This window comes from Lonchura striata, chromosome 3, assembly GCF_046129695.1.
Source record: "Lonchura striata isolate bLonStr1 chromosome 3, bLonStr1.mat, whole genome shotgun sequence".
Lineage (NCBI taxonomy): Eukaryota > Metazoa > Chordata > Aves > Passeriformes > Estrildidae > Lonchura > Lonchura striata.
Window position 1 is genome coordinate 99,926,503 of NC_134605.1, and position 18,553 is coordinate 99,945,055.

General features: G+C 40.6%; 1 protein-coding gene across 4 annotated transcripts; it reads right to left on the bottom strand.

The window, feature by feature from the left end:
* Nucleotides 1-2,095: 2,095 nt before the first annotated feature.
* Nucleotides 2,096-13,657, bottom strand: E2F6 (E2F transcription factor 6). Of its 4 annotated transcripts, none has more exons than XM_077782432.1 (8): nt 13,421-13,657; nt 11,337-11,390; nt 9,496-9,544; nt 7,785-8,001; nt 7,310-7,469; nt 6,195-6,308; nt 4,768-4,915; nt 2,096-4,053 (listed from the first exon to the last, which is right to left on the bottom strand). In XM_077782432.1, the coding sequence occupies exons 1-8, from the start codon at nt 13,475-13,477 to the stop codon at nt 4,007-4,009; spliced, it is 846 nt and encodes a 281-aa protein (XP_077638558.1). In that variant the 5' UTR covers nt 13,478-13,657; the 3' UTR covers nt 2,096-4,006. The 4 variants fall into 4 exon arrangements, with proteins under 4 accessions (XP_077638558.1, XP_077638557.1, XP_077638560.1 ...); XM_077782431.1 differs by having other exon boundaries at nt 13,412-13,657; XM_077782434.1 differs by lacking the exon at nt 11,337-11,390.
* Nucleotides 13,658-18,553: the final 4,896 nt, after the last annotated feature.

Consider the following 18,553-nt stretch of genomic DNA (forward strand, 5'->3'; position numbering starts at 1 on the left):
TGCTGCTCAGTGGCCCAGGGTCGTCAATGTTTTTTGAGTCAAAACTACTAATCTCTGCGTGGACACTGACAATGTGTCAATTTTGGCAATTTGAAAGACTGCATTTGTTTTTATCCCATAGATAGAAAGCATTTGTTTATTCAGTTCTTAATGACAAATCTGCAATTAAATCTTTTTATCTCAAAAGAAAGGCAATGCTAATGCTTTCACGGTACTTTGCTTTTACTTTGCTTTATTTTAACCTCTAATCACAGGAAGAATTAATCCTATATCTCTGTATTTCCATCATTAATATTTTCCCAGGATAGGATAATATTGCATAATTTCAAATGTGTTTGTTTTCTCTTCAGCTGAATAAATACAGAAATGACCTCTAGTAGCTTCTTGTCAGCCTGAAGACAATGTCACACACATTGCTGGGCAGTTAAGGCTGAAACTGTTTCTAAAACCAGAGAGATTTTTTTTCATGAGAAGTTATTTCTTACACAAATTTTTACTGGCATTGATTGTGAGAACATTGCTTGGTAAAAAGGTTCTCTGATGATCTGCAGCGAGTAGCATTATCAAGTAAATCACAGTTCTCAGCTCCTGCCTGAATTCTGTGCAACCTGCTTTAGTGTATAGTGTGGATATTGTTCTGGTTTTGTAGGTGTTTTAGGGATTGTGAAAAGATCACAACTAACTTCCGGGAAGCTTGATTTGATCCTTGAATACCCAGCTAGCAGCAGAGATTGGCCACAGCGCCCTGCAGACCAGGAGAGCTCCAAGGGTCACACTCTGGGCTGTGTGTATAGGGCCGTAAGAGCTGGCCTCAGTCACAGTACTTTTCCATCCTGGCCACAATTCGGGTCGGTAACTTTCTTTGAAAGTTTGATAACAAAAATTTTATTCCACTTAGGTTGTTGTTCAGGCAACAAAAATAAATTTCCAAGGCTGTTCATTAAAACACAGGAGCTTGTTAGACAGCAGAAGTTCCTGGGAGAAGAGTGTTTCTGATAAGTTCAAGAGAAGCTCAGCCAGCTGTTGTTTGTAAAGGCTGAAGCCTAATGAACATTTCTGAGACCACAGTGTGGTTGGGGTGGGGAGAATGCACCCCCCCAGTGGCCAAATAGAAGTCAATAAGAGTTGCAATTTGATGAGCTTGTATCTTTGAATTTGCTGTTACAGCTTCTTGGATTGTCTTCTATAATCCCATCCCTTAATTTAGAGTGAATTGGAAACACCACCTCAATCGTGGATCACATGGTGAGGAGCTTCCATCAGCCCATGTCCACATGGTGGGTCTGGAGAGCACAGCTCCAGGCCCTCAGATCACCCACTGTCTGCCACGAAGGAAGGAACCAGGGCAGCCATACATGGACAGAACCATCTGCAAACATCATTAAATTTCCTTCAAAACAAAGATCCTGCTTTTCTACAAACGAGTACCCCAGTCCTTCAGTAAACATCTACAGACAGTGAGGAGCCTCGTCTCGATTTATATAACCTACAAAACCAAGTGTAGTTTATAGATTTTAACCTCAATGCAGTTCTCACAAATTACCCCAAGCAGATTCAGAAGTGGAACCAAAAATAGCAATTCATGTTCCTGATAAACCCTTCAGCAATTACTGAGGTCCCGGCAGGGTGCCAGGGCCAGCCCATGCCAGGATCATGGAACACAAGGGTTTAGAGCTTGCAGCCAGCCCCAGCACGCTGGCCAGCAGGTGAACCTTGCTACTGACAAGGACAAGCTGAAGTGACTTTTGAAATCAGTGTTTAATTATAGCTTATAAATGAGGCTCTTCAGACACACCAAAAAGATTCTTCAAACTGAAGAAAACTGCTGACTCAAATGCTTTACAACAGACAATAATTTGCAAGAATCTTCACTCTTTAAAAATCACATTATTTAAAACTGTAGTTCACATCTGAAAACTCTGACAAGTGACTTCCCACACCAAATAAGGGCTGAAATGGCAACCTGCAGTGCTTTTTCCGATAAGAATCAGCAAAACTTGGAATTTAAAAATTACAGATCCTGGCTGTTGCTATTGCTGATTAATGAATGCATTTAGATGCTTAGCCATTCTTACTGAAGGGAAAGCAGAAAGAATACTAGAAACTTTTAATTTATTGGAGTCCTCAAATAGCCAAGAGAGCTTCTTACATATACAAATGTACTGAAAATGCAGATATAGACTCAGCAAAAATAACAATCTCTCAAAAAAAAATCAAGCATTATTATACAAATTCAGAGTAAAGTCCTGTCACATTTACAAGTGACCTTGTAACTTGTAAGTTCGGCATCACTCCAGTATTCTTCAAGTCCAAGTTGAATCTTTTCAGCTAGTTAGTGCACTGAGCTTATACAGTACATTACTTTCCAGCATCACCAATGGGTAATACTGCACATAACCAAGTAGTAAAAGCAGTGGTTTAATCTTCAAAAGTCCATTCGTTCCACTGAAGGTGCACCATTAAAACCGTAGATGTATTTAATAAAATAGTAACAGTATAATTGTCATATTACAGCTTCTTCCATGTCACTGTGATGTGTGGCTAAAAACATTAATTATACTCCTGAAAAACAAATGAGTGAGGAAAAACAATCACTAGAAATTTGTTCAAAATGAAAAAGCCTAATGTTTCATTTAAATGAACTGTTCCGCTGTTTAAGACAGACTTCCTTAGCATTTTATACTCATTGTGTCAGCTGTGCCACATTATTTGTACTGTAGAACACAGAGCATTTAATTTCACTTCATCTGTCTGAAGTAGCTGTAGAGTTGATGGCTAGAACACGTAGAGGTTAATTAGCTTTGATGTTCTCACTTGTGAGTGGATGTATAGTTGCCAATACTGTGTGACCCAAGGACTTTGACTTCCTATTTAAAACCAAACCTGCCAACCCACTTCACCCCTACAGAAACCATATTGAGATGAAGTGATCACAGCATTTGTACAGTGACAGTTCAGTCCTTTAGCAATTCCAGTATACAAATTTGACAGCTTTATGGATATGAAAGATGGCAAATACAGACATAGTCCTTAAGTATTTTATGTATTTTTGCAAGCTGAGCCACAAAGACGTCACGATACTCAACTAAAGCTCTGCTGTATGTAAACTCCAGAAACTGGGAGGGACCAATTTAAGTAGTTATCAATCATTCTTCTGAAAATTGCTACAGTACTGTGGCATCACAAGATCCAGATCTAAGTGAATCACAGAATCTGACAGCAAGTGTTATCTGACAGCACCACGTAAAACAGATTTTCAATTTACACATAATTTAAAATGTATGTAGTTCCCAAGTGAATTGCAGCAATGGCAACCCAACATGTTTCATTAGACTATTTCATATTTTCGAAAGCTTATTTTATTTCTTTGCTGTACAGAGGCAGAAATGCAAACCATCTCAATAAATGTACATCAGTAACTACCTAGAAATGATACAAGTATGTACACAGAGCCCAATTATTTCACTTCAGTGTTGATACCATAGTTCATGTAGAGCTGGATGCAAACAGCACCCACACAGTGTAAGGCATAACTTACAGGATATTTACATCTTGTTCTTTATAGCAAAGACTTCCAATACACCAGTTCTTTGTTACACTTGTATTTGACAATCCTGCTTAGTAGTGCAGCCTCAGAACTGAAAAGTGCATTTCTTCATATTACACATTCTCATGCAGATTGTGGACCCTTCCAGAAATTGTTCTCCAACCTTAATTTTTGGAAGTAATTGATTATCTATGTTTTCTGTCAATTAAAATTATAATGTTTTCCCAAAGCTCTGTAGGTCACATGCAATTACAAAAACAAAGCTCTTAAACACAACTCCAGAAACAAGCCTTTTGCCTTGGGAACATAAGCAAGCCTGTGAAAGCACTCAACCAATCCACTGCTGGGTTTTTAAAACACTTAGTAACCTGAAATGTTCCAAAGTTTGCAGATCCAAGCAGTTTGAAAAAGCCCTATAACACAGATATTTACATTCTATATTAGATTTTTGTGTTGTAATCAATCTGGCATCTCAAATGGTTTTTTCTCTTCCATTGGAGATCTCACTTTAAAAGGAAAGTAAAAAAGGAATATGATTACTCTAATTGTATAAAATACAGTTCTGAGTTATTCTACAAGCAAAATGAATTAAAAAATGCCTAGGATGAAAAAGCCAACTCTTCCCTTCACCTATAAAGCAGCACTTCTAAAGATAATTTCTTTCTTTGTGTTCTGAGCTACTGCAATTCCTGCCACATTTATTTTTAAGCCACAACATCCTGCAGCACTAGGGTTCTTCAGAATCTCTATTCCATCCAATCTTGTTTTAGGAGATTAAAATACTATGTCCCCTCTTCTTTCTGCCCTCCCTTAGGGCAGGAATGAGCAGTAGAACAATCTTGTTTAAAAGGGCATCATAGCTCTCATGGCAGCAATCTCAGGTGAGCAGACTGTAGTGCAGCAGCTGAGAGCTGACACACGCTGCTCCATCCACAGAGTGCAGCTACAACAGGAAACCAGCAAAGGAAGGAAAAGGCCAGGGAGCAAGAGCGCCTTGCTCTGTGTGCACGTGCCTGACTCTCTGACTGCCTGTTGCTGTGAGGTAACACAACAGCACAGACTTCTCCTCCAGGCGTTTCCTATACTACCACACATCTTGGCCCATAATTTATGCTCAGAAATGTACACTTGTTCAACAGTACAGCTTACAACCTTATCAGAATATGATAATCTTAAACAAAAAAATACATGTGGATAAAAATGTAAAAGGATGATGTTACCTTCATCAGGATAAAATGATGTCTCAGTTTCACTAGTGACAGTATCCATATCTTCACAAGTTTTGGCACCTGTTTTTTCTTTTTCCACCTCACATAGATATACGTCAATGGGTCCTTTTGTGCTCTTCACATGTACTTCTATGTGATCCTATAAAAGAGTAACTTGTATATAATTAAAAGAATAAATCTTATACATTCTTTATCTATTTTTGCATGTATTTTAAAGACAATAGATTAAGAACAGAACAAATACAGAAATGATATAACTATTTAAAACTGTGTTACTGCTTCTACATAAATTATGACTATTACATGCATTTGCAGGCAATTATGCAGAATTAAGCTAACAAGCTTTCATTTTTAATGAATGTGCATTTAAGTATTTGTTTAGTCTTTCTATTGACCTTCAGATATACGACCAAGACTTACTTACATGTTTAGGAAGAGTAACAGAATTTAAAAACTTGACATAACAGTGCAATGAAACAGACAACAAACTGGAGCACACAGCTTTAACAAAATAGTAAAGCTTATTGCTTCTATTGCTTTCCTTCAGCAGACCTCACATTGCAAGACACAGAGCAAATAAATCTTAATGAACAATGGAGGAAATATTCAGTTCTAATGTACAACTTTTTAAATTCTGCCTTTTTATTACTTCAGGAGGCTTTTGGAGTTATATATTTCCCATCTACACTGGATGAGAGACAGCTCCTTTGACCAGGGAAACAACAGGAGATCTATACAGTAGATCTAACTCTTTTGGTTCTACTCATTTATTTCCTTTTCCCAAGATATCCCCACCTTTCTATCCACACAGCAAGGCAACTTCAATGACTATGCAATTGGGAAGATTATCAAAAATGCTTATGCAGAAAAGAAAATGGAATTAAAGTTCTGTTTGTTATCTTAGGCTGTCTTGCAGGATTTGCCCTCTCAGAGCACCACCAACAGTGGGTTCCAAGTACACAGGTCCCACTGTGCAGCTGCAGCACTGCTGGGTGCAGGGGGCAAAGGTCTGGCTCCTCTGTGAGACAAGAATAGACCCTGTGTAGTGCACCATGGGGTGAGGACAGGGCACAGTGCCACTCCATGAAAAATCCCTCTAGATATAATCTACCAGAGCGACAAAATGTTTTCTTTTTCCAACCATACTGTACTTTGCATCCTTTATTACAACTGTTCAATTCTCTCTAACAAAACAAGGTTAACTAAAGTTCTGATACATTTATGGCTTAGCAATTTAGGCAAAAAGAAAAATACAGCAAGTAAGCTTCCAAGACTATTATCCCTGCAGTACTGTTCAGTGCAACACAAGAACATTTAACTACCACTATCTGTATAACAGAGAAACTGCAAGTCAAGTAGTGCTGCAAAAAATCAAAATTAAAACTTTTGTTCCTTTAGAAGAAATATATAAAACTTACGTCTTTAGGAACTGGTATTTCCAAATTGGTTTCCTCTGGAGCTTTGATTGCAATCACAATCTGTTCCTGAAATGCCTGAATGCTTCGGATATCTTGGTAGGTCACATAAGCTAGTGTATACATTGGTCAAGGATTATGTAAAGTCATTTGCTAATGGGCAGAAGCAAGAGTGTGATGTCAAGATATGCTGAGGCAGAATACAAATTTCAGAAAATTAATCAACAATTCAGCAGAGGTTAATATTAGCTTTGTAAAATCAAGTATCAACTAATGGTAGAAAAATACTTTTTCTATACTTCCAGGAAGGAAAAAAAGCTTTTAAAAATATATACAATGTTATAAAAGAAACCTGAACAGTCTTCACAGATGTTGTCCTAAGTCTATAAAGCAGAAGGAATACTGTTCTTCAGGAATTGCATTCTGTTTTCTAATAGCATGGAAATAATTTCCTGAGACACTGTAGAACTATTTTCTTAACCAGTAAGGTGTAAAGAATATGAGCACATTTCATTGGCGCACATAACAACCTGCCAAACAAGAGAGCTAAATAATATTTTACTGTAACCCAAAGCCAAAACTCAATCTTTATGCCATATATTAAAATGAATCTCTTTTTAATTGTCAAAACCCATCTGAAAGTCAGAACTGCACTGGAATCTCTTTTAAGAGAGGAGTATTAGGACATAATATAATATATAATGGTATAATTATATCTCCTTGGTGACAGGCCACTGGGACTCCATTTTGAGTCCTCTCTGTCATCTCACTAAGCAGCTTGAGCTCACTGGTAGGTCAAAACCTGCCCCTGAGATGACTCAAATGGAGAGAACAGAGTGATGGTCAGGGTGCTAAGACTACTGCCTCACTTTGTTCTTCTGCAGTGGAAAAGTCACATAAGCAGCACTCCTCTGAGGAAAGGCTAGACTGTCCATTATGCTGCAAAGCAGGGCACATGACTGGCATTCTCAAATGCAAAATAATCAAAAAGTTTGCTATTATAAAACTCATTACCAAGCAGTACTGCATATCTGTGGTATCAGCCTACACTTCTTACTAGATATGTATGTGCAACCAAAACCAAAACATGTTAAAATAATGCAAGAGTTGAAAGGATATTTAGCATTTTCTTCGTCATCTGTTAGTTCAAATATCTCATGAGCACAATCCTTGATTAATTCATCCAGAGCTTCTTCCATGGCTGATAAATCAGAAAGTTCATCTCTAAGGTTTTGTTGCTCTGGTGCTTTTCCAATAAGTTGGTCAAGATCCTTACCTCTAGAAGAATATGAAAATTGTCTAGCCTGTTTGTATAAATAAAAGCCTGTTTATTAAACATTAAGCATACTAACAGCAAACAGTAAGGAAGTCTGGCATCCTTTATTCTGCTGAAATATGCTTCCATGTACTTCTGTACTAGATACTTGTTAACATATTAGGTAATTCACACAGCATAAGGAAGGATACAGAACTTAAAATATTATCTACGAGAATTAACTTAATATACTTTAAGATACTCTTAAAGTTATAAACATTACTCAACACTGTTGGGATTTACTGTTTCAGAAACAAGAAGCTTCAAAGTCAACTCACATCCACTGGATATGATTCTTAGATCTTTTCTGAATCAAGTCAATGCCATCCAACACATTGGTGATGTCATACACTCTTCGTTTCCGTACTCCAAGTGTTGTTGCTACTTCATTTAAATCAAGGACACCGTCTGGAGCTTTTCTGAGAAGAGCCATAAATCTTCGTGTCAAAAGCACCAAGGATGCATCAAATCGAGGCCTTTTGACTTCCACAGTTTCTGTAAAGTTTTGGCAGAATATTTAGGGTAGGCTACTACATAAGCATGAAGTAAAAAAAGTGATAGTGAAAGTAACAATGAAGGTAGAAGTCTGGAAGCGGTGCAGTTTTTAATGCTTACATTGCAACAGCACCATAAAAAGCCTATGAACTACACAAACCTTCATTTGTTTGCAATGATTTTATCTAAATAGCAAGCATGCATTTTTGTGCTTTCAACATTCATGACTCCACACTGCTAGTATGGATATTAATAACTGAGTAACTGTATGTTCTAGAGGACATGGTATTGGATTACTGAACAAATACCAATGAAACCTTTGGTTAACTATGGACAGTGCTGAGGTGCTGCCAGAGAAATACAGCTCTATCTCTGCTGTATGACACTATTAGAGTATTTTTTTACATCTTTTTGGTCCAGTTTAACCAGCAGACCTGGCAAGTAACCATTAGGCATGGTTCAGGAATCATGGCTTCAGGACTGTTCCAGCCTGGAGAGGACCAATCTGTTCTGGAACTGAAGACCTTACTATGTAGACAAACTGTTTGCATTATCTGGTCTCAAGGCAAAAGAACTGGTCATTCCATTGTTTGATTTACTACTACAATAAAGATCTACAGCTACCCTGACACCCTGGTTTAAGAGATCACCGTGCTATGTGTATCCATTACCACCATATTTGCAGAAACAGCAGAAATCACTGATTAATAACTTGAGATTGTTATTTACGTATGCAAAAAGCACGAAAAAGTCATCTGCTTCTGAGGCACAGAAAGTCATGGTATGCACACATTCACTTAATGCCAGCCAATAAAGGATTGTCAAATTCTCCTGTTACTTGCCTTTTCTCCTGTAAAGCAAACCAGGTATTTCATCTGATCAACCTGTATCCCTGGGCAATATTCCAGTCTAACGCTTCAAGAAAAGGTGAGTGTGTAAACAAAGCACCCTAGACAACACTTTTACTTCAACCATCAGTATCTTCCCCAAGATGAATAAGATGCGCACTTTCACTCATAACGTATCACGCCCATTCCATGGCTGCAAGTTTGTGCACTCTGTAACATGAAGGGATGGGTTCAACAACTCCATTTTGGACTGTGTTACTGTGAAATGTGTGAAACAACTCAGCTGGTGAGAAAATACAACAAAAAACCCCCCAACACCCAGAAACTAACTTAAATTTATTTCCACATTTATTAACACCAGTTGAAATGCACCAGTTGCTAGTACATTGTTCCAATTTTCTATAACTCACTTTTCCTATGTATTATTTTTAATATAGCAGTGGGAAGGTATACTTAGAACAGATCTGAAGAGGAAAAACTATAAAGAATGTATTGCTTCACATCTGTTATTTCAGTCAGTGTTCAGCATCTTTCCTACTCTGTTGATATTAAATACAATTTCTAATTTGTCTACAGCATTGTACTCACATTGTAGAAAGGCACATACTGCAAGATTAATTTTCACACATGACACATAGCAACTTACTTTTCACAAGCTGTGTGTCTTTGTGCACATTCAGGTTGATCATTGATGCCTGAGGACATAAAAAGGTAAAAAAACAACTATCATAAAATGCTGTGTACAGGGGGAGCTTCTTCAGAAGAAATCATCAAATCTTCTTTAAACGTTACAGCCATCACAGCTCTGACAACTCAACAGCTATTACTGTGAAGATGTGCCACTAGATAGAAGGAATACATGTGCCTTAATTCCTGCCAGAATTTTCAGCCCTTAAATCTCAGTAGAACTCACTCTGTTTTCAAAAACAGGAAACACCATTGAACTTGCTGATGCTCAGGCAAGCTGCAACCTCTCTTGCTTCTTTTATTTCAATTCATGGCCATTTCCTTTCAATCACCCATCATGTACAACTGTGAAATATCTGGTAACCTCTTAAAGTTCTTCACTTGCTTGCAAGCATGGAATGAAACTTGTCAGGGGAAGTTTAGGTTAGATATTAGGAAAATGGTTCTTCACCCAGAGGGTGGTTGGGTACTGGAACAAACTCCCCAAGGAAGCAGTCACAGCAACAAGACTGCCGGAGTTCAAGAAGCTCTTGGACAATGCTCTCAGGAACATGGTGTGACTTTTGGGATTGCCCTGTGCTGGCGTAGGAGTTGATGATGTTTATGGGTCCTTTCCAACTCAGGCGATGCTATGATTTTACTGAAGGGTGGCTGTGGCTTAACAAGTTCTCTCAGGAGTTTATTAACAGCCTTCCTGTACTAGTGGACCTAAATCAGGAACAGCATTCCAAGGGCAATCTAATATACTTTCAAATAAAGAAAAAGAATAATTTTCCTCAATTTACTGTTCTCCTGCTAAGACAGCCTCATATGCCTTAATGTCAGGACACAATGCAGGTGCACACTTAGCCCACTGTCCATGAAGAACCCCAGGTCCTCTCAATAGGGTGGTCCCCAGCCTGTACCACTGCAGGGTAAAGGCAAGGCTTTATCCTGATTTTCAACTTCCCAGGTTCATGAGGCGTTAGATGACTCCTTCCTCCAGCCTATAAACCTCACATCCTCCACCTAACAACAGGACAGACCTTAGGATAGACCCTGCCAGGCCACCAAAGCTGCTCTCACTCCCCTCCACAAGTGGTTAGGGAAGAGATGTAACAAGAAGTTTGTGAGTTGAGCTAAGGACCAGAAGAGATCACTCCCCAAATACCATTATGGGCAAAACAGACTTAACTTGAGAATATTATATTTATTACCAGTAAAATCAGAGAGGAATAATGAGAAATAAAACACATCTTAAGAAAACACCTTCCCCCCACCCCTCCCACCTTCCCAAGCTCTACCTCCTCCACACCAGCAGTGCAGGGAGATGGGAATGGGGGTTATGTCAGTTCATCAAATGTTGTTCCTGTGGCTGCTCAGGGTGGAGAGTCCTTCCTCTACTTCAGTGTGGAGTTCCCTCCCACAGAAGAAACCCTCCATTAACTTCTCCAGTATGAGTCCATCCCACAGAAACAGTTCACCAACTCTTTCAGTGTCCATCACTTTTCCTCAGGGTGCAGTCCTTCAGGCACAGCCTGCTCCAGTGTGGGTCAAGGGTCATGAGTCCTACCAGAAAGCCTGCTCCAGCATGGGCTCCACGGGTCCCTGCTCCAGCATGAGCTTCCCACAAGTTCACAGCCTCCTTTCAGGCATCCACCTGTTCAGCCTGGGTCTCATCCATGGGCTGCAGGTGGATCTCTGCATCCCCATGGTCCTCCATGGGCTGCTGCTGCTTCACCATGGGCTGCACCACAGGCTGCAGGGAGTCTCTGCAGAGCAGGCACCTGGAGCACCTCCTCCTCCTCTTTCTCCACTCACCTTGGTGTCTGCAGAGTTGTTCCTCTCACATATTCTCACTCCACTCTTCTCTGGCTGTAATTACAATTGTATAGTAACTTTTTTCCCTCTTCTTAAATATGTAATCACTACTATTATCTCTGATTAACTCCGCCTTGGCCAGTGTTAGATCAATCTGGAGCTGCCTGGCATTAGCTCTGCAGGACATGGGGGAAATTTCTGGCAGCTTCTCACAGAAGCCACCCTGCAGGCCTCACCTACTATCAAAACCTGACCACAAAAACCCAATTCAAGGTATACAAGCCCAAGGTTTCCTTTGTCTGGGGTCCCTGTTCCAGCTGTTGTTAAGTTATTTTAAGAATCCACATGTCTAATACTCTGCTATGGGAAACCTGGGGTCAATTTGGTGAAGAGAGCTTGTCTGTGCAAGTGTGGGGGTGCTGCTGCAAAGGGGCCTCGGTCCCAGCTCAGGTGGTGTGAGAGTGACTGACAAAAGTGGCTCTTGCATGGTCAGACAGGGAAATTTCTTCAATATTGTGACCTTTGACATTCCTTGCTAGCTTCAACACTACTATTTTGGCTTTCCAAGCATCACATCTGCATGTCCAAGCACTTCTTATTCTTGTTCTTTAGTCCTTCTTCTGTCCTGTCCTTTTTGCCATAAGTGTCACGATGAAACGTTTCTCCTTACTAATCTCCCATCTCTTCAGTTCCTCCAGCTTCCAAAGCTGCCTCCCCAAAAATCTCAACCTACCTCTTGCCAGAATAAGCTGGAGCCTTGAAGACTGAGTAAGCTGGAATCCAGGTTCTGCACCTTACTACTAGCCTTCCTTAGTAGTAGGCTTGAAGGTCTTGAATATCCCACTGTTAAGAAAACTTCCCAGTCTGACCATTCATAAGACTCATGCTGGACCTGAAGCCCCTTCATGGTGGACTGCCTCAGTGTGCTACTGGGAGGCCCTCTTGACTCCCTACACACCACACTCATGCAGTCAGGCCATGTTTCCTCACTGGTTCAACCCCAGGTTTCCCACTGCAGAGTCTCGGATGTCTCTCCATAAAGCAATTTATTCAAGGTGCAGCAACACAGAAGCAGCCCAAGCTGGTACCTCCAAAGAGGGACACACAGCAAAGGAACCTCTAAGGTTTTATACCCTCATAGTCTACTCAGATAAATCTTGCTCTTCACTCCGAGTCCTCTGCTCCTGCTGTGTCTCCCCATGTGTCTCTCTTTGCCCACCTTAGCAGTGAGACCATCTCTGTTCCCTTTTGTTATCCCAAGGGTTGGGCAGTGCCTACACTAGATGTAATTCACACCCACTATTCCATGGCCATCACAGGCAAGGCTGTTAATGATTACCATATCGACCTCTCGGTTTATAAGAAGCTGATCAAGGAAATTATCACCCATCATACACTCATCTAAGTATCTACATGAAGAAGCTGTGCCAAACATAATTTGCTTCTTACAATCATCACTTCAATTAAAACTAAAAACTTACATTAATACTTACATCACCTAAAACCTTACATTAATTTTTTCATGGCTTTAATACTATCAAGTAACCTTTAGTCCAACTGACAAGATTAATTTTAAAAAAATAATACATTTAAAACATTTCACAAAATTAAAAGTATGCACCATCCAGATTAACTAAAACCATGTAACATTTTAAAAAAAAACGTTTTATAAAATATGCTTTTTTGCTAACTACTTCATAGCATTGCTAAAGGTAATAGGGGCAGCTGCACGTAAGATGATCGCAGACATTAAGAGGAGAAAACACATTGTAGTCCCCTTTTCTCATAATTAGTTACAACATATTTAGCTCGATTAAGAGGCTGTAGGTAACACAGGCAAGAAAAACCATCCTTTTGCATTCTAGCGCCGTTCCCGGGAAGCCCATCCCAACGTCACGCGGGAGGGAAGCACCCAGCGCTCCATTCGGGTACCACGCTGCCGGGCCCGCCGCATCTTTCCCGCCCAGAGACGTAGGACGGGCTCCGGCCGCCTCCTCCAAGCCCCGCGGCAGGAGCGCAGCTGCGGCGCCGTCCCGCCCTCTCCCCCGCCACGGGCAGCGCCTCCCGCCATGTACCTCACTCACACGCAGCATGTCCGCCTGCAGCGCCTTCAGGCGCTCCCATTTGTCGGGGCTGGCCATGTCCGCCCGGCCCCTCCTCCCCGCCCCGCGGCGAGGCGCTGGAGAAGGGAGAGCGCACTGACGGCCTCACACCGAAGCTCCGAAGCGCGGCCGGGCGCGGGGCGCCGCGGGGCTGCTCCCACCCTCATCGCTGCCCGTCATGGCCGCGGCTCCCGCCCGAGGCGGCCGCTGGGGCGGGAACGGGCGGGACCCGCGCACGCGCCCTCCCCTCTGCGCCGCCGCCTTCTCCCTCCGTTACCCATCGGCCCCCGCGGCGCCTTCCCGCCCGGCCCGGCCCCGCCCCGCCTCAGCGAGCGCCGCGCTCCCCTCCTCCCCTCCTCCCCACCTCCCCACCTCCCCTCCTCTCCTCCTCCCCACCTCCCCTCCTCTCCTCCTCCCCACCTCTCCTCCTCCCCACCTCCTCTCCCGTCAGCCTGCCGGGCCGGCGGAGGAAACGGCCCCCTCGCCGCTGTCCTCGCCTCTGCGACAGCGGCGCTGGGCGCTGCAGCAGCCAGCGTGGGCTAAGGGAGGAATCAGAGAATATGCCGAGTTCGAAGGGACCCACACGGATCGTCGAGTCCTGCTCCTGGCTCTGCGCAGGACACTTCCAGAGTCACACCGTGTGCCTGAGAGTGCTGTCCAGGTGTTTCTTGAGCTTTGGCAGGCTGGTGCTGTGACCACTTCCCTGAGGAGCTTGTTCCAGTGCCCAACCACTGCTTCTCTGGGTAAAGAACCATTTTCTAATACCCAACCTGAACCTCCCATTCCAGGTCCTGTCCCTGGTCACCAAAGAGAAGTGTCGGCCCCTCCTGTTCCCCTCCAAGGAAGCTGAAAGTGCAGTGAGGCCTCCCCTCGGGCACTCCTCACAGGGCTTCCCCTCGAGGAGAGGGTTCTCTTTCCTTCAGGTAACAGCAAGAGCTGGGAGAGAGCATTCTGGCTGAGCATTGCCATGCAAGTGTGAGTGAGAGTAATTAGTATTGACTCCCTGCCAAATTACCTGGTTTTGTCAATACTTGCTAGTGCAAGGCAGCCAGAGCTATGTGTGTCACTCATAGGGGAGACATGGCTAGAATGCCTGTGTCAGGTATAAGTTAATTACAAGAGGTTTGTGAGTGAATGGCAAGGTATGTTCCTCTAGGGCCAGACAGGAGCCATCAAATGTGGCATGTCCACACTAATCCTGTACATTTACCTTGCAGCAACATCCTTCCCCAAGTCCCAGTTCCATTGCTCCTGCCCTTTCCTCCACACTTCTGGTAATGTTTTACAAGCACTGACACCTTGTCATTTGCCAGCCTCAGCAGTAGTCTCAAAATTGCCAGTTGCATAGATAACTTCTGTTTGTCAAGACAAAAACATTTCTTTAAAACACAGATCCTTGTTAGGTATCCCATTTGTTGCTTAATTGCTCTTTATGGCAATTAACTCTCTTCTACAGCAGGTAAGTCTGTCATGGAGTTCTTTTGCTTTAAGAATTATGAACTATTTTGCTTCTCCCACCCACATTTCAGGTGAAATTTCTAGTCCTGATTTCATCAGACATGTAAAACTGCTAGTCTGGTATGAAGAATTCAAAGCCATGAAGAACTTTATTCATACTCTAATATGTCAGACCAAACAAGTCAACTAATACTATATTATCTTGAATAAATACTGAATTAATTTTCATTTACTATGTATTTCATAGCCCTTCCAGTTGGACGTTCCTTTAGAGTAGCTTATGGTATCACCAGTGATATATCAGATGCCTAGATAGAGAATGGAGTTTTCTTCATAGCAATAAATTTTCAGCCAAGTATTTCCATGGTAATAATTGACCTTGTAGAGAAGTGTAGAACTGAGGTGAGTTGTTTTCATGCTCTAATGAATCAACAAAAATAAAAGAGGGAAAAATATATTGCAGCTCCTCAAAGACAAGATGTTTGTATTTCAGGAGATTGGGAGTTGTGCATTTAAAGATGTCATGCAAATGCTGGTTGTCAGTATTGCAAGGCAAGGTTAGACTGCTGCAGGTGGAGGTTTTCCTATTATGGAAGGGACACGTGATTACACTAAAATGTAAAAATGCTCATTTCTGTATGTGCAACATAACCTAATTGGTAATTTCTATGTGGTAATATGTGTAGTTCCATGAGGAATGAATATTTCTACTCTTTTTTGTATTCTGGAAGATATATTTTATCATTGCAATTACAGATTGTATAGACCCACTGTGATAAAGCAAGTTTTTTTCACCTGGAACAGCAAAATGATTTGGACTAGATGTTCAGGGCCATGTTAGTTTGAGGTGATGTAAGGAAAGTGCCAAGCAGTATTAAAGTCATTGAATAGGAGTTGGTGGCTGTTGGCTGGACAGACGTTAGGAGGATGTTAACAACTCATAATTTGAGGATTAGGATACATGAATTCCTGTATTAACCCATGTGGAAAACATTGCATCAATGTTTAACTATGCTGTTGTTCTAGCCAGTCATAAGATCAAATCCTGTTGTTCCCGTGCTTCTCTGTCCTTGCCTGCTGATGTTATCTCATGGAGTGAAGAAGAGCCTCACTTGGATTCAGATTCGGGAAGTGTTTTCTATATTTATATGAAAATTAAAAAGACTTAATATTCTTTTAAGTAAAAATTAGATGTTGAAGTAGTTTGCTTGACTGTCAGGAGTTTTTGCTGTGGCAGTCTGCTGATAAAGAGTTTTATTCTGGTATGTTACTGTTTACATTTTACAAAACTGATAATTAAACATAACACATTCTTTATTAGAATAATCATGAAGATGAAAATGTAAATTATACCCCATTTACTGTCATCTTAATACATACTAAAATGACTGTGCATTCTTTTAACACCTCCAGATATTAATTGTACAAAACAGGATACTTAAAAGTTATTTGCTTATTTATCTGAAATTGATTTCTTTATCATTACATTGATTCTTAAAGTGCCACCAGGGGGCAATAATTCATTTCCTAAATCTGATCTTTTACCATCAAAACCTGCCAGAATAGTGGATTCACTAATATTTTTAGATGACTGTATGTGAAGGGCAAAACATAAGTTTCTTAAAAATGCTTCTTAAATTACTTGTAAATACATGGTAAATACTTTGCCATGCACTACTTAGGCAAGGCATGTAGGTTTTATTCTGAGCAGCTGAAATTTGACTGCTTTGTAAAAGTTTTTACTGGTAAACTTCATGCAGCACTGAAATGGTGCATGGTTTGTATCTAACGCAGTATGAGCTTTTTGGTGGTTTTTATATTGCCATTGTAATATTCAAGCTTTGTTTTAATCATATTATTTTCCCACTCTTTTACTTTTTGCTGCATTAATATACTATTAATATTTATTAGCCTATATATGTGATTCTGAAATTGGAAATACATCCATTAAAGAGTACCTTATACCCTTATATGATTTTTTTCTTTCTTTATGTGTACAGTGGTTACAGCATTCTGCTCTTAAAGCCAAGGCTGCCTTGTGTAAAACTCTACAGCTCTGTATTAAATGAAATCTTTCCTTTCAAGACAATAATCTTGTAACTGGATCTTACATTAGGTGCACATGTATTGCTGAAAAGATGAGCCAGAGGAAATATATTCCTGAAAAAGTACAAAATCATGAAAGACAGCAATCGCTGTAAATACCTGTTTGAACTACATGGGGCTATAGAGTTATCCATTTTTTTGTATATTAGTATGTCAGTCTGTAGAAGCTTCCAGGCCTCCCTAAGGTCCTCACCACTGCATAACTATTAGGCATAAAGGTATACATTTTTATGCTGTAAAATGCAATGACTTAAATCTGTTTCTGGCAATAGTAGAATTTTTCTTGATGTGCTCAGCTTAATCTGCCTGAAAAAAAATCTTCCTGTATACATGGAAAATAGTCATCCTTTAGTCTAAGAAGGCAGATCTCCTATTTCTTCACTTTGTTGTGTATGAGGAAGATTGAGTCAGTTAATCAGATCAGAGAAGAACAGTGCTAAATGGCATTCATTTTTGTCATGTCCTGAATGACACTTAAAAGTCATGGATGTGGTATCTTGTTGGAGACATTGGAGTTAGTTCATGATATAAACTGAAGCTCCTGCTTCTTCTACCTCTAATTTAGTAAAGAAATTATATAGATGGAAAAAGAACCCTTAAGGTGACATTAGGGTTGTGTAAATAGCAAGTACTTACTGTATATGAACACTGGTGTCTTACTGAAAAAGTTCAGTGAATATTGTGTTCTTAGGAAGGTTTGGAAATTTGGCAGTAAGCCATCTGCCATTGTCTGACACAGCCTGGGGATTTCTAGGCAAAGGTCTTTACAGAATCTGCTGGAAGTTTTCATCCATGGTAAGGAATTTATCAACAGAAGAAGATTCCTGTTGCAAAAGGTCATTATTATATTTTTTGTTTGTATCTTTTCTGTGGCAGAGGAGGTGCAGAATTCACTGATGGATTTATTTTGTAAACTTTAAATGTATGGAAAAGTTGAAGTATGTCCTCATAAGGTGGTTGTCATTATATCCTGAGTTTAAAAGTATCCTTGAAGTCAGTGTGTTTTTTGTTGTGGGATTTTTTTTTTGTTCGTTTTGTTTAGGTTTTTAAATTTTGTTTTTTGCGTTTTTTTCTGGGTTTTTTGTTTGTTTGATTTGTTTTTTTTTTCTTAGGGTGAGTTTTTAAAAATTTATTTTATTATTTTTCTTACAATGTGAAAAAGTGTTATACAGTACCTACTTGAAATTAGAGTAGCTTGCTGTTATGTGTGCAGTGAGATTTATGATTCAGCACGTTCACTGATAGTGGGATTGTCAAGATGCAGAAAAGTAATTCAAGCCTAACACAAAGTACGTTGGCCACTTCCATCCTTTCCTCCAGTTTCTCACTCTAAAGCAGTGAGAACTTGAAATGGATGAGAAATGTTGGGGCACCTGTTTGTGCTGAGGGAAGGTGTAGGAGAAAGAGATTCTGGGAAAGTGGGTTACCTGCCACTGGGAGACGAGCTGTATACAGATGCTGTAAAAAACACTGGAAACCACTGGAGAAACTCAGGTACTTGTTTCCATTTTTGAGGCATCTGCATTCCTCCAGGCTCTGCTAGTCCAGCCC